Genomic DNA, 16621 nt, shown 5'->3' with positions numbered 1-16621 from the left:
TCACTGGTGAGAGCTTCTTTATTGGTTTACCACTTTTCTTTAATGGTCAACTCAACCTCTGGGTGTTTTTCCTACAGTTGGTTGAGGATATTCATGTGGGATTCAGGGAGTAATGATACTCGCGGGCCTTTTCTCTTTATTTCTGACATTATATTGACTGAACAATCAATCCTGTATTGAAGAAAACCACTGGTAGGTGTATTGATAATGGAATAAGTGATGGCTGCAGTCTCACATACCAAACGCAAAGGAACAAATCAAGCAGCAATGGCTCATTTCGCTGTAATTGATATACTGATGGATTTGTGTATCAACGTGTTCATCACTTTGATATTGAAAGTGGTAAAAGTAAAGTACATAACTACTTTATGAGATGAAATAAAAATCCATTATATTTGATTTGATTATCATACCGTATCTTATTTTTTGGTATCTTATAATTATTATTTTTTAATAAACTGCTTGGAAGCTTTTGACTTTTCCCTGAGGGATAATATTCAGTTTTATTAATCTTAGTCTGAAAAGTAACTCTAAGTAACGGCCACATGTGTGTTACAGTATAAAATAAAGTATTTTACTCTGAAATGTGGAAAAGTGGAAGTATGAAGTTACAGAAATTAGAAATACTGTAAAGTAAGTGTGAGATATTTTGAGAGTCACAAGCTACGTGTGACTTATTTGCTGCAATGGTTTTTATTATTGTGTAAGTTTGACATGGTTTATTACACGTAGGCCTAGTTTTATAACCTGTTATTGGATTTAATGCAAAGTTAAAAGGATGATGTAATGTGAAAACTTTGATAGAAACATTAATGACAATCTGGAAGTGTTGCCACCATGTTTTTATATTATTGTGTTAGTTTTATTTACATTAGTGTCACATGGTATATTACATGTAGACTTGGTTTTGTTATATATTGTTGTATTCACTGCAAAGAGTTGAAAGGATGAGGTAATGTGAAAAGTATTTGTTGGTGAAGTTTGACAGAAACATTTCTGATAATCTGGGAATGTGTTGAATTAAAGGTTGGACATCTTTGGACAAACCTCCTCTACCCTGAACTTGTGAAACGTAAAAACCACGTGCACGGTGCGTCTCAGAGGCTGAGCTTGAGGTGTTGGGTCAGGACTGAAATCCCACACCGTAGTTTAGTGTTTGCCTGAGCGCGCACAGGCAGCAGCCACGATCCAAACCTTCCGCGCTCCACACCCTGTTTTCCGGGGAGCCTGCGGAGATCCAGCCCTTCAACACGCTTCTCCCTTACGTCCCGTCCGTGAGCAGTGAGCTGGCCGCGGCGGAGATTTCTCCTTCTGCTCGGATCTAATCTTTTTTTTTTTCCTCAAACCTCCCCGGCTCAGCTCTCTCTTTCCCCCCAAAGTCGTCTCCTCTGCCTTTTTTTTTTTTACGCACGGGGGAATCTGGCGCATATCTCGGGGAGTGGAGTCGGCGGCGCGTCGCTCTCAGCGGTGGTTTTTCTCGTCCTTGCGCTGCGCCTCCGTGGCCATGGATTGATTTCAGTGTTTTCTCTCCGACCTCTCGCCTCGACACAAGTTGAGAAAACAGTGTGCGCGTCTCCGACCTGCGGCTTCCTCCCTCCGGCTCCATGTTCCATCCGGACACTTTGAAGAACTACCTGCCTCCGGATGTTTCTGCGCATTGTAGCACTTTGAACTTTTATTTTTGATACATTTTTTGATACATTTTTTTTTTTTACGGTGTCGTCCCCCTTGTTGCGCATTTTCCCAGCAGGAGGTGACCCCCGGGGGTGGGATATTTACGGATTCATTTCTTCTTTTTGTAATTTTTTTTTGTATTGAAAGTGAAGCTTCCTCCGGGTTCCTGAAGCCTGCAAAGATTCATTTGTGAAAAGTGATGGCCGAGCGGGGAGCTCTGTGGCTCCTCTCTCTCCTCTGTCTCACCTTTCTCTGCACGGAGAGCGCCGCGGCGAAGCATGTCGACAAAGGTAAATCCTCATGTTCTTCCTCCTTCTCCTCGTCTCTTCCTCCAGGAACTTAGATACAGGGCTGCAACACTCGTGTGGTTTGGGATAAAAAAAAAAAGAGGCAGAGAAGAGCTGCTGCTGCCTCCGGAGCGCAGACATATGGAGCTAAAGCTGCTAGTTCTGCTGCTCGGGGCTCCTCCTTTAACCCGAACTTCCACTAAAGTAGGCTACTTCTTCTCATAACACACACTTTATCCACTCCAGGGCTGCAGAGCAACATGCATCTTCTCCTTTGTCTGCAAAAATCTGATTCACACACATGTGGCTGAGGTGTTCTGGGCTTTTTTTGTGTTGTGGTTGTGCAATTGGATTTCAGAGGGTTTGGATCATGCATCAGTAAAAAAGAAGAAGAAGCAGCACAGGATGGAAAGAGGTGATTAGTGTTTTCACTTGTCAGGTAATAAGGCCGCATCATCACTCCCGCAGACGTCTCATTAACTTGGCGTCAATACATGTTTGGCTGATGGATAAACAGAAGCTTATTCATTTGCTCCTGGTAATTGTTTTTGAGGAAACTGCAATGAGCACTTATTCCAACTGGTGGCCCCTCAGCACGGAGACGTGTGGAGTCTGTGTGTTGCAGCACCAACTCTCTGTGATGGGCACTCCAGGGCCACCAGATGCATTGGAGAGGGGGTAGAGAGGAATAAAACAGGGGAAAAAGAAGAGGGGGTCTTCCCAGCAGGCTTTGCAGCGAACACAGCTCCAGCTCTTATCGAGGACCCCCATCATGCCAGAGTTCTTTATCGGTTTTTCTTTTTTTTCGTGTGTGAGACGCAGCAGCATGTGGTCTGGAAAGCTGTGAACGTAACTGACTCTTGTGCAACATGGCCCAATTTCTCCTCCCAATCATTCGCATGATATGCAAAATAGTTCTGTGTATGTGTGTCAAAAATAAAAGAAGCCATCCATCCATCCCCCCCTTTTTAGAAAGCTCAACGTTTCCTTTGCCAGTTTTACAAAGAATGATCGTGCAAAGACCGGCCTTGGAATGATGGGCCTCTGCTAGAGCTGCTGCTGCTGCTGCTGCTGCCGGGGTCTCTTGCGTGTGGAGCCTGATGAAAGACCCTCTCCTGCATGAGAAGAGCTCTGCAGTGGTGGAAGGGCAGATAGAGAGAGAGAGAGAGAGAGAGAGAGAGAGGGAAGAAGAAAAAAAACGAAAACCCCTCCTTGGCTTTGCCAGAGATCAGTACAAAAGAGAGAGATGGGGGTAGGGTGAAACAGGCCGACTGTCTGGAAAGTAATAAAACCAGGAGATTAGGGGACCAGGGAGTTCCTCTGGGAGCTCTGATTGATTCCAGACAATTGGACGGGGACCCACACGCAGAGCGAGTCTCCAATTACTAATTGTGGGGTCCCCTTCTCTGAAAATATCTGTTTATTCAAAACACATTTCTTTTGAGGTCCCGGGCTGCGGCCGGAACTTTATCTTTTATCAGAGGTTGGCAGAGTCGCAGCTTGGAGAGTTTCTGTCCACTCCATTTATTTCGGGAACAACACACACAATAGATTGTCTCACTTTTCTTTTTTGTTTCCCTTTGGAATAACCTGTTAAAGTTCAACCAGACTGCTGCTATATCTTTCTTTTACCACTTCCTCGTCTGTAGTTTAAAGTTGTTAGAAGTTGAAATAAATTGCCCCAGAAGTTTTGGCTTTTGTAAACAAGTGCCTGTTAGAGGAGTGTAAAATCCATTTAGGCTCTATCTTATCTCTGTAATCCTGCTCGGGGGGGGGGATTGTGTGCTGATTGTATCCCAGAGGACAATGCAAATAACTTGCTGAAATGTGTAAACATTTGGCAACCCCCTGCTCTTACAGACCACTCTCTGGGGCTTTATCCCTGCAGACCACCTCAGATGCAGCTCCGCTCAGACTCTGTAAACAACCGGCATTTCTCTTTTGAGCATTTAAGGTCTTCTCCGTGGACTAATTTGCCACCTTTGTGTTGTTGCGTGTGGAAAGCCCTGGTGGTCCCCCAGTTTTTCGTAGGTAAAGAAAGCTGAAATCGGGATCTTATTCACCCTGGATTTCAACAATAACACAGACCTCACCCTCGTTTCACAGTGGAATCTTCCTTTTCTGGGTATTTACAAGCTCAGAAAGTAGCAGAATCTTTCCATCACGTCATGATGGGATGTACGTCATGTGGAGTCACCTGCGGTCTCTCTGCCGTATAGTACACTGTTTGTTGATCATTTATTTATGGGGCTCATAAAGGCCTAATGACCTCCATCCACTGAGAGATGGATAATTGCGCACATTTGCAAGTGTTTGATTCATATACTTCTCTCAGGACACCACCTCCATTGGGACACGCCAGCGAGCTCTCTCTGTTCGGCCTCTTGGTCTAAGGGACGGCGTGGTGAGGTCAGCGGTTTGGGATCAGCCGTGGAAAATAATAAAACCTGTTTGTGCTTTGTTGCTGTTTGCTTTCTTCAGCAGCTAAAAGTGCCTGTGCAGGGTTTGTGGGGGTTAAATTGACCCCAATTATTGAAATCATTGGCTCCGACTGTCAACAACAGTTTATCACTTGTAATTGGCAGGAGGGAAGGGTGGATCGATGTCCTATGAATAGATGGACTGACATCTGCCATTGCATCTTTTGGGGGGGTTGGGGAGGGGTCGGTGCTTTCAGCTCGAGCTTTCAGTCGACAACAGGATGACTGACTTTTATTACCCTCGGACAGGAGGTTATGTTTTAACCCCTGTTCGTTTCTTTGCTGGTTTGGTTTGTTTGAGAGCAAGATTACACAAAGGAACCAGAACAGATTTACATGAAAATTGGTGGAAGGATGGGACATGGGAAGATGGTGCGGATCTGGATAAAGGACTGGATCCAGGAATTAGTATTCACTTTCTCTACCGTTAGAAATAGGCTGTAATTTATTTTCTCAGGGAATCATTTTGGGGATTTAGATTTTTTTCCAAAATTAGGCATATTTAGGAGGTGGATATCTATGACCATCATGAAATCGGCGCAGATCTGGATATAAAAATCTGGATCTAGTGAATTCGAATGTGGTTTCAAAAGGAGACTGGTTCAATCTAAAACCCCTCATACGTCATACAGCTGTTGATTAATACAGTGTAGGCTGAACTACAGTATTATTGTCCTGTACTACGTTATACATAGTGCAGTTATTATTTACTCTGTGGGAAAAAATGTACATCATGAAACTTGTATATTTTAATCCCATCTCTCACGATATCAACCTTCCACACATCATCTTTTATGTTGAGGTTTGAACCTGGTTTGTCAGATTGAAAGTATTTGAATTCGATCTCCGCTCACTATTCTTTTTTTCCCAAACGTTTACCGATTTCCTTCCTGATTGCTCTCCCGCCCGCTGCTTAAAGCAGTTACTCTCCCTGGCGTCGTCAGCCCCCCCCGTGTGTCCGTCGCTCGTGGAAGTGAAGGGAGGGTTGTTTTGAGTGGAGGCGAGCCAAGCCTGCATCATGGTCTAAAACCCAGAGCGGCTCATGGACAAGTCCGTGGCTCCTGCTGCCCCCCTGCCAAGATGAAATTACCTCTATCAGAGCTGCTTCTGCTGATGGGGAAAAATGACTTCAGCCTTTAGACCAGCGTTTCCTGCTCCTCTGATTCTGCTCCACGTTCAGTGGCATTGAAAGATGTTTATGTTGGGTGGTGTAACGTTTCACCTTCAGCTTTCATACGTACCGATACATGAAACTAATGTCAACCCTGATCTCAAAACCTTCCTCTGTGTGATTCTGCTCTCTGGGTTTGACGATGCGAGTGGGAGGATATTGTATGGAGCGATTTGTGGATTTAAAAAACAGGTTAGACACTGAGGTTCGCAAAATATTTTCAGAAGGAGGCTGAGAAGTCGTACAGGCTGTATTATTACTAAACGAGTCTGGCAAGTTATTAAGCTAAAAGAGAAATATTATGCAGGATTTTGTGTTTTAATGGAGCAAACAGTGATCAATCCTCAGTCGAATGTGAAGTGATAACGAACGAAGGTGCAGAGTAAACAGACATCGAACATTTTCACGTGAACTGGTGATGTCACAGTTCCTTTTTACAAATTTCTGAAAAAGTCTGTGTTGTCGTAAAAACATTCGCAGAGAAAAATATCCAAAAATGATATTGACACAACAAGAAGCAGCTGCAAGTAGGCGTGAGAATGAACTTGTGACTAGTGGGGCGGGACAAATGTGTTTCCCCTAAGAAATTATGAATCTGTCACTGAGCTCCGGAGATGACAGTAATTGATCAATGGGGTTTAGGGCCTTAATGAACGTTCACTTTGCTGTGATTAATCAAAGGGATACGGCAAAAAGTTAAAGGGAAAAACAACAACAACAGAAATTTAAAGTTCTTTTTCTATGAGAGAAGAGTCGCAAGCTAAACACAGGGATGAAGGGAACTTGAAATTCTTTATTCACCTGCTCGGCCATTTTATTTAAAAGTTAACGTTTGAAGCAGACGTTCCTGCTTCACCGGTTTCATTATGACACTTCCTGCCAGCAAAGGCTCCTTCTTTTGTTTAACACTTCCCTCTGATCAATTTCCTCGGGGGAAACCCTGGTTTTTGGACACGAGGAAGAACCCTTTCATTTAACGTCTTGCAAAAAGGCCTTTTAGCTGTTGTCTGTAACCTTCAGCTCTGTGTGCACTTTAAGCGCCGTCCCATTCCAGTTTATGATTGGTCAGCTCACATCAAGTGCGCTGGTCTTAAAAGCAGAATGTCTCTCAGATTGCGAGGTGCTCCTGCTGTGCCTGAAAAAGATGTCAGACGCTGCACCTTTCCCGTCCGGCTGCTGTCTGTCTTCTTTGTGTCTGCTCGACCCTTTCATGTCAAAACAGAGACGGCTGCCAAAAGGACTTGACACGAGTTTGAAAGAAAAGTTGTGTAGCATCAAGAGTCCAGGAATCTGTCCATATTTCCCCTGTGTGATGCCTCTCTTGAGACGTTGTGGAAACCTGAGGGACATCAACTGCTTTTTTTATGTTGTACTGGAGACGTCGCTGGAAATGTTTACTCGACTTTTTCTTAAACAGAACAAAAACGCAGAATTTCTAATCTGCCACGGTGCCGTTGTGCTCCTCAGGCGGCGCTGCTCTGCTGTGACTGAATGACGCTCGGGCTTAATGACCTCCGGGAGAGTCTTTAGCGTTTCTATGGCGCTGACACACATAGCCGAGTTGTGAGCAAAAGCACACAAAGAGCAGACTGAAATTATGGGCACATGTCAATAAGAGTTGCAGCCTGTCACTGCTGTTATTATGCTGGCGTGCACTTCAGCTCTAAGGTGACTGCTGTCCTGCTGTGCAGCTCTGAACTGGTCACGCTCTGCTCTCCAAGCCTCGCTCCAGTCACACAGTGAACAGTCAAGTGTTGTGTTCGGGCCAGGGTCTTAGAGTTTGGTTGTTTTGAACTCTGTAATACAAACGTGAAACAAAAACTGTGTGTTTTGGACATCAATAAAACTTACCATGTGAAATTCAATGCATCTGATTAGGTGTGACGCTGTGTTGATAAAATCTTTTATCGTTTCTGTGCAGCAGCTTGCAACCTTGGTGTAATTTTAAAAAATGAAGTGTTTAGGTTGTTCAGTGTGTGGCTGACTTGGTTCAGAATCTCTCTGCCAATGTCAGCATATGATTGTTGTTGAATTATTCACTTGTATCAGCTTGACCTACATTTCTATTATAATCAATGAAAGTGATGCAGTGCAGCCCAGGCTCACGTGAGGACTCGCGAGGCAGATATCTGTGGTAACACATTGAATACTTTCACAATCAGATGTCTGCTGTTTTTGTTTTGATCTTATAATCAGATTTCGAGTGTGTGTTGACCGCCCCATGTTGGACTGAAGTCCCGTCGGTCGTGATCTCCAGGACACTGTGGCATCGTCTTTCACTGCAGACAAGAGTGCTGCAGGAGCCAAGCTTCTCTGTTTTAGTGCACGTCTTTTAAAAGTGCAGCAAATGGCAGTGTGTTACTGTGTGTGTGTATCTGTGTGTGTGTGTATTGACGCTAGATTTAAGTAGTGTACTGCGAGCACAGTAAGTCTTTTCCCCTGGCCTGGCACTCAACCAAACCTCGAAGGAACGGGCATCTGAAGGAATCTTTAAACAAACTTAGCAGGACAGTGAAAAACTTTTCCCCGGAAAGTTCTTCTCCAACTTTGACTATTTTGGTTGTGTCGAGCTGCTGTCATGGTGTCTCCTGTGGCAGCTGCATGGGATTATGACACATGCAAGCTGTGCCTGTCAGATGAGCCTGGACTAATGAGTGCGACACTCTGTTTTACACAGTTTTCACAACCCTGTGGGGATAATTCAGGCAATTCCTATTCAAATGAGACGTCTTAAGGCTTTTTGAATTCTTATTTTCAAATTTTTCAGATTTTTGAAAGATGGCACAAGGGGCGTGGTTCAAATTGCAGCAGTCCCTAATAAGCAGTTGAATAAAAAGGCAGGCTTTATTAAATTTTTTAATGATTGAGAATCTAATGAAAAGCAACATACCTCTGCCAAGGCCCAGCCGTCCCCTCAATTCAACCAGTCCTCTTAATATACCTGACTGATTTCATCAATCATTCCCTGGGATAGAGAGTGTGGAGAAAAATCCTTGATCTGCCTCTTTGTCCAGATACATCCTCGTGTATATAAAGGTTTTCTTTTTTTCTTTTCTGTTGCGTGAAAACTTCATCAATTGTGATCACTTGATCGCGGTGAATCCTGCGGAGGAGCCCCTGCTGTGTTCACACTTGAGCTGCTCCCGAGTTTCTGCAGACTTTATACTACGGGAGAAAGTCCACAGAAACTCCAGATGCTCTCACTCCAGAGGAAGCAGTTAAAGAGATTTTCAACTGAAGCTTTGTCTGACAGAGGAATCTCAAAAAGGTGCATAACCCTGAAAGATAGTCAAGAGGCCTTTTTTTTTTTTTTAATAGAAAAACTATTAATCCTTACTTTTCAGAAACGAGCAACAGGAGAGATGATGTATAATCATTTTAATAGGAAGCAAGAGCACCTTAGAATGATGGATATGGCTCCGACTTAATTCAGTCAGCATGAACTACACAAGGGAGAAAGGGGAATGGTAGTTGGCTTCACCTTTCTTGCAGCTTTTCTAGATTTTGGAAGCTCTTTTCCCCCAATCTGTCGTTACTCCTGAAGAACCTTCGTTATAATTAGTGCAATTTATATTTAGTGTAATTGTTCGGTGGCGGGTTTCACTCCTGGCCCCGGAGCCGGTTGTAAATGAAGAGAGACTAATATTCCTCTGGAAAGACTGATTAATGACCTTCATTTGGTTGCGGTGTATCTGCTGGAGTCGCAGCATCCTGCAGCTCTCAGACATGAATTTATTCTCCGCCGTCTTTTTGGAGGACGTCCAGGGTGTGATGAATTAACCCCGAAAGTCTTCTCAATGGTGTAGTTCATGGTGTAGTGCAGCTGTGAAGTAGCTTGTGCTTCCAACACAAAGCAGGCAAAGAAGAATCAATGCAGCTCGGCCAATATATTGATTTTCGTTCATCACAATTGTCCTTTGCGGAAAGTGAAATTTGAACCATGTTAATCCTAAACCAGAATAGTTTTTAAGGATCCTGTGGTGATGCTGGTTGCAGCTTTCTTTCTGAAACTGTAAACGTTACCTGCAGCAAGTAAAGACCTGCAGGACACAAAGAGCTGCTTATTTAAAGTTTGATGAAGCTTTCCTCCGTGTGCAGAACCCCAAACTGGAGAATCAGTTGCTGTGAACGAGCTGTTGTTGCCATCGACAACGTAGTTTATGTTGAGGCGTCACAGCCGGCGCCTGTTTACTCAGCTGCTACAGAATCTATCGTGTGTCCAAATCGCACCAAATTCAACTCTGCACTTCCTAAGAAGTTCTCTAGATGTGTGAGTCACACACAGATGGGCAGGGGGACAGAGATTTCGGGAATTATTTACTTTTCTAACCTCAAACATCGTCATCTTCAGCTTCCTCCTCATATTACCTGCAGGTTTACCAGTGTGTGTGTGTGTATATGAGATCTCCTACACGCACTCAAAGTGTCAGTCATCCATGTACACATAGAGCCTCTCAGCCGTCATTCAGTCAAAGGAACTTTTCATGTGCTGAAAGGGTGTGGGGGGGGGGGGCAGTCAGTCACAGAGAGAGGATTGTCGGCACTGCTCAGTCGCACTGGCTGCCATCATCTTGTGCCCGGCCTGTGGCTCTTGGCAGCTTTAGTCATACTGGGATTGTGTGTGTGTGTGTGTGTGTGTGTTTGGGTGGGTATTTGTTTAGGCGTATGCCACCCATCTGGGATTGAACAGCTGTTTTATCAACAAGGTTAAGAGAGTTTCCCCGACTTGAACTCGCTCTTCAAAAAAAGTGTTTGGCTTCTTTCACTGGGAAGACAGGGAGAAATCAGACCCGTTTCTGTGCAGCAGCTTGCAACCTTGGTGTAATTGATTTAATGTTTATGTGCTGAGCGTGTATTTTTAGATCCGAGGGGGAAAAAAGTGAGAGGAGGCCTGTATTGGCTGCCACATTGCTTGTAGTATTATTATAGTATGTGAAATTCTTAATTTAGTTTCAGACAAAATAACAGATTTGCTCCCAGCTGTGAATTGTAAAGACGCAGGCAGTCCTGTGGTTTAGATCATTCCTAAAAGCGTTTCTCGAAAAAAAGATTTACACAAGATTAGCATAGATTAAAACCTGATGTTTCCCATCGCAGAATATTGACATATTCACTGGGATTTTCTCCACATTGAGATTAAGTCAACTCTTTCCTGTCTTTGACCGTAACCCAATTCAATACCAGCGCTCGGCTTCAACCAAGATGTCTAATTATGGTATCTGTTCAATAGTTGATGAGCTGCCTCAGATTGGGCGAGTATCTGCCAGAACAATAGTTTGAAGTCGCAGTATTTTCTCCTCCACTTCTCTGTCCATCTGTTTTACAAGCGAGCGACTGTGCTGTTTTGTTTTCTTGTAGTGGAAATCCATTGAAACCACTCAACGTTTTAAACGTCGTAGGCGAAGTGTGTTCAGGCTTCAGCGAGAATAGAAGAAGGTGTCATTTTTTTTTTGTCCCACTCAGTACTTTTCCGCGGCGCTGTCTCAGCATGCAGAGCGCAGCAGCGTTCTGGATAGTTAAGTCTCAGACATTAGGCTTGAAACTGTTCAGGGTTTAGAGTTAAGACCGGCGTGCTACTCGTGTATGCATCACCGTGTGTCCCAGTTCCTCAGTGAGCTCTTCCGTTCAAACCCTCCCCAGGTCTTATTTTGATTTCACCTGCTGCTATGGTGACCCCCTGGAAAAAAAACTTTTCCCGGTATTAACCAATGTTTCTGCTGCTAAGTCCAAGCTGAAACGATTCTTTGAAAGCTTCAGCGTTAGATAGAGGCTCCTTTGTGCTGTTGGGAGCTCCCCTTTGGCATTGGGCTCCACTGACTGCATTGACTTCTTACCACGTTATTTGGAGCCTGTTCCCCGTCAACCCTGAGCTCATCCGCAGCTAACGCAGGTCGGCAGAGGCAGTCGAACCGGTGAAATTACTGCTTTAAGCCTTTTTTAATACACTGCTGTGACGTAATGGAAATGGCTGTCTCTCTTGATTCTGCTTTTTTTTTGCCCTTCGCAGATGAATGAATTCGTCCCTCAGCGGCACTTACTTGAAAGATGATGGCGTTTCTCCTTTTTTATATTAATGTTCCACAGCTCAAATGCAAAGTAAGCTTTGCGTTTGGCCATAGATATTTATAATTTTTGCCTGATATTTGATTTACTGTTCAACTGTGGTGATCAAAGTTTACTGTTGAAGACAATGCCAAGACTTTAGAGAGGTGCTGGGGCTTCTTTTTTATTACAGTGGTGGAAAAACAGGAGCTGCGTCTACATTGCTTGTGGTTTAAGACTTTCTTTCAAGGTCTTAAAATAGCAGTGGTAGTTCTAACTTCTGACGTCAGGACCACACTTTCCATGTGGTCGTACAACCGAACAATGGTGATCATGGTAATAAAATGAGACACCACTTACTTTGCTCGGTCGTGCGTGTCCTGTTTCTTGAGGTGGATTCCGGTCCTTGACCTTTTGGAAAAGGTAATATTCTCCTTTAGTTTCTGTTTTATGGAGTCTGATATTGAGTAGGTTTGGCTGTGATATGAAAGTTAAGATTGTGAAAAGCGACTTAGATTACAGATGGTCTTACACAATGCCGGGGAAGATTGCACCCATTTCACATTGTGACGTTACGACTCGCAGCATTTCTCTCATGTGCACAGTTAAGGATATTCTTCAGACGCCCACAAGGTTTAGAAAAAATTTGTGTATTTAGTTTTTGCTGAAATTCCTCCGATCCTTTTGTACAAGTACTGCAGGGTTTCAGCCACAGAGAACCCGAGAGCAACATCTGGGACTCTTGAGCTGTGTCTAAATACAGACATATGACCTTCCTCTCTCGGTCTGACATGGAGGAGGAAGAGGAGGATGAACTTGTTTCAGAGGATAATCAGGTGGAGGCCGAGCAGTAAGCTTGTAGAGGTGTGAGGATTTCCACCCAGTCTGAAGTGTGCACAACGACCAGTGATGGAGAGCAGCTGCAGCAATTCCCCCTGATTCCTTAACCATTGTCCCTTGAACCTTGACTCCACTCGCTCGCCCCCCCCCCCACTTCTCAGCCTGTGACGGGTCGCTCAGCCACGGCACCGGCAATGGATGCGAAATGAATGGCGGCCAGCAGGGAGCACCTGCGGAGGGATAGCGGGCGAGCAGCATTCCATCACAGGACCCCGAGACACAGATGTCACATGAGACACGAGGGACATGTTGGGAGTGGGGGATGGGGTGGGAGGGCCAATGGCAGAGGTTCTTGCATGGTGGGGGCCGTAATGAGGTGGGATAGCGAGCCAGCTGCTACCAACAGATTCTTAATGAGGTGTCCCATCAAGAACCCAGGGAGATGAACATTAATGGCTACAGTTAAACTTGTCCGATCATTTATTTCCCCCTTTTCAATCACGCGGGGATTGAGGAGATGCACGACATGTTTGGTCTCACGGTAATTGGGTTTTTCCTACCAAGCCCAATTTGAACGTTTTTATTTACATTATGATCTATCGCTCTATTGTTTATTTGATCAGTTAATACATTGTTTAGTCTGCAAAGTTGTACTTAAATTTGCTCGTCTTGTCCAATTACAACCCAAAGATTCCATTTACTGTGATTTAAAGATCAGACCAAAGCAGCGAATCCTCACATATGAGAAGCTGGAAATGGTAAATGCATTTGGATTTTTTTTGATAAATGACTCGAATGATGAATCAATTATCAGTTGTGTTGTTGACAAATTGTTTAATGGCCTAATTACTTGTCATGTGGCAGGCCAGCCACGCGGGGAATGCAAAGACTTGCGGAGGAGGTGTTGACAGGCGAGGATGCAAAATTGTCCTAATCAGAATGTGTGAATATGTAGAATTTGAATCTTTGACCTTTTATGAACAAACAAACACACACAGGTCTATATTGGCTTGAAGGTGAAATAACAGCCAATTAAATTACTATATTTATCTTAAAAGATTCCACATTCAGAAGGGTTTTCTTTTCCTAAAGACAGTTTTAAATGTGCTTGTCCAGTGTAACCTCTTCTATATGAAGCATTAATCAGAGTGTGTGTGTTTCGTGTGTAGTGCACTCTCTGAAAACAACTATCCGAGGGCTTAAATTAATGGTTGGAGAGAAAAAGCAAAATGCTCTTTCTGCTTTCATACTTCATTTACCTGGAGTGGTCTAAATTAGTCCTGAGTGCATAAGCATGTCATTCAAGCTTTCAGGACACCTGCTGAACAAAATCACTAACCGAACATACACACACACACACACACACACGACACACACTCACACACATACATTAGACACACACACACGAGACACACACTCACACACACACGAGACACACACTCACACACATACACGAGACACACACTCAGAGCGAGTTCCCAAAATATGTCCTGCAGTCTGTTTGTGCCATATGCTGTATAATATTGTAGTGAAGTGTAGCAAGTCTAAATGAAAATTCACCCAACATTATCTAATTAAGCAGGTGTGAAAGCAGCTTAATTCCCGCTCTGGTTTTGGCTCCTCTCACTGGTCCGCGTTCGGTGGATAGCAACAGCAGAAATATGTGGATACTTTCATTGGGCCGGGGGACACACGTTGATTTCTCCTCAAAGAAAGACGTCAGAAGTGGTCTCAAGTTATAAAGGGAGCTGGTTTTATTAGCCCCTGCGAGCCCGTGGGGTACTTTTTGTTACAGAGTGACAGGGGACTTAATAATGAAGCTCTCTAACCCAATGAGCCCTGAATCAGTGGAGCCCCTCTTCCCTTTCTTTGTCACTCTCCCAATCCCCCCACAGTGCCACTGCATTCCCAGCCTGGCGGGGCAGTGTCTCTGGGCCAGGGCCATGTCACGCACCCCTTCTGGCCCCAAACGTCCGTGGTGAGGGGGTCAGGGGTTCAAGTGCTCCCCGCGGGGAGATGCACGGCATGCCCGGCGACGCCGCGGCTCGGCCCCCCGCACTGGCTACGTCGGTAATTAATTTCTAATGAGAAAGAAATTGTCTGACCTCGCAATAGCTAGCCTCTCGGCTCTCGCTCACGATTACGGCGCCTTCTCCCATTTCTCTCTTCTCCCACACGGACTTCAAAGAGAGCCGAAGATGGCCCCTCCTGGCCCGACGCTGATAGTGAAGTGCTCAGAGAACATTCCTTGCGTGCTAGACAGAGGTTGAGTGTGGATTTTATGGGCCTTTTTTGTGCTAGTCCCACACATACCTGTGGTTCATGTGCACGCTGTAGAAGCTGAACTCTGTTAACCCCTCGTGTGAAACATCAGAAACACGGTTTTGAAGACGTGAAGGATTCGCGGCCTCGGCAAAGATACGGTGTCGTTATGTTTACAATCTACAGGTGTGTTTTGTTCCATTATGACCCTGTGCTCATCTCATTCTTAGGACCATTCAAATAAATAAAATGTAATTATACTCTCACATTTTTGCAAATTCACAAATATGAGGTTGTTCAAAGAGTTTGAGTTTGAAAGTCAATAATTAAATCTGTGCTTTTTTTTTTATGGAGAAAGTGCTTTGATGCATTTAGCACAGCTCATCACATAAGCCGTTTTCAGACATGACCTGCGGGCAAAGTCCGGAGAATTGGATACAGAGTTTACCTGCGGCCTTTTCACACATGCACAACGCAGCGGGGGGGTTTTCTGCACAGACGCGTTCACAGCAGCATCAAATCCTCCGCATTATTCAGGCGAGTGGTGGAGCAGCCGGGTGCAGGAGGCGGAGGCAGGAAGTGACGTATTAATTCCGCTGCAGAGATCACAGTCGGCTCTTTCTCTTTCTTTTCTACCGACTACTACGGACACCTCCTCCAGAGAAAATACGGAGGATCCGCGAGGGTTCAGTGCATTTCATCAGTACATAATGCATTCAGCTCCAAAATGTGCACAAGCTGGCAATAACAGTCATGACTGGACTTTTCAGATGTGGTGTTCCCGCTCTGGGTCCAGTTGTTGTTGTTGTTGGAGAGACAGTAGCTGCAGTTTGTAAGTTAGCTGCTCTTTTAGATACAATGCCTTATTTCTTCTCTACACATTATAATGAACATTAAAAGATGGCAAGAATATAATCCAGTAATCCATGCTATAAGGAAATGCTCCCTTTTGGACCCATGTATTCCCTGTTTTATGAATCACTACTAAAGCTGCTTCTATAGATTTGTTGATAATAATACTCGAGTCCGGCCTTAAGGATATGCAGAGATACAGTTTGTATCTGTTGGAAAACCTAATGATATTTGATGTATAAAAATGGATTGTGAAACCCTTTCCTGTGCTGAGCAGCAGTTTCTAACTCGTTTCTCTTTGCAGCGCTGGATGCTTATTGCCACGCGTTTCATTGCTTTGCCAGGTGCAGTGCGTATTAGCTCGAGGCACAGATGAAGGGCTGGGTGGGCAAACACCATTTGTGTTTTGTAAATAAAGTGATTTCTTCTCTTTCATCATTTCTTAATATCGTAAAGGTAACACACAGATTCTTCTAAGCGCAACAGCCGCCTCTTTGGAAAGTAAATTCTCATAGATCAGAGAGCCCCTTCAAGAATATTTTTAGCTAAAGGAACAAAAAAAAGTTGTCTTCCTTGTCAAGGATACTTAATTAAACAGTTTCCGTGTGTTGTGGGTTTTTGGGTCAGTGCGGCGGCAGCCTGTATCGATAAGACTTCCTGAGGGGAAACAATTGTATGAAATGCAGGAAGCCATTAGGAAGCAAGGGACTCGTGTCTCTCCCTGCTGAGTAAATAGTGTCTGGGCCTTCCCTCATTTAACCACTTTTGAATGAGCCCAGCACTTGTAACAATAAAGGCAGGAAATGAACTGTACTCGCACAGGAGTGGGCAGGATGCTCATTGTTTCCTAATTGACCGAACTAGGTTGGGTGATAAAAGCAGACTTTTCTCCTGGTTAGTTGAGAACAGTAGGTGTGGTCCAAAACAGAAGCTAATGAGGTAGTTTTTTCATTGCATTATTTTTTGGGGGGGAAATATCCTAAGTGACCCAGTTTGAGTGAAATCAGAGCTCA

The 16621-nt window shown here is 44.3% G+C and overlaps 1 protein-coding gene across 12 annotated transcripts in view; it reads left to right on the top strand.

Annotated features, from left to right (window-relative positions):
• Nucleotides 1–1225: 1225 nt before the first annotated feature.
• Nucleotides 1226–16621, top strand: part of neo1a (neogenin 1a) — a 163228-nt gene continuing 147832 nt past the window's right edge. For all 12 annotated transcript variants that reach the window (XM_035151945.2, XM_035151993.2, XM_035151925.2 and 9 more), the window contains exon 1: nucleotides 1226–1964. In XM_035151945.2, coding sequence (XP_035007836.2) covers nucleotides 1874–1964 — 91 coding nt within the window. In that variant the 5' untranslated portion in view covers nucleotides 1226–1873. The remainder of the gene's footprint in view (nucleotides 1965–16621) is intronic.

This window comes from Hippoglossus stenolepis, chromosome 1 (assembly GCF_022539355.2).
Source record: "Hippoglossus stenolepis isolate QCI-W04-F060 chromosome 1, HSTE1.2, whole genome shotgun sequence".
NCBI classification, from domain to species: domain Eukaryota; kingdom Metazoa; phylum Chordata; class Actinopteri; order Pleuronectiformes; family Pleuronectidae; genus Hippoglossus; species Hippoglossus stenolepis.
Note: the sequence above shows the minus strand (reverse complement) of the source record. Positions and strands in the feature narration are given on the sequence as shown.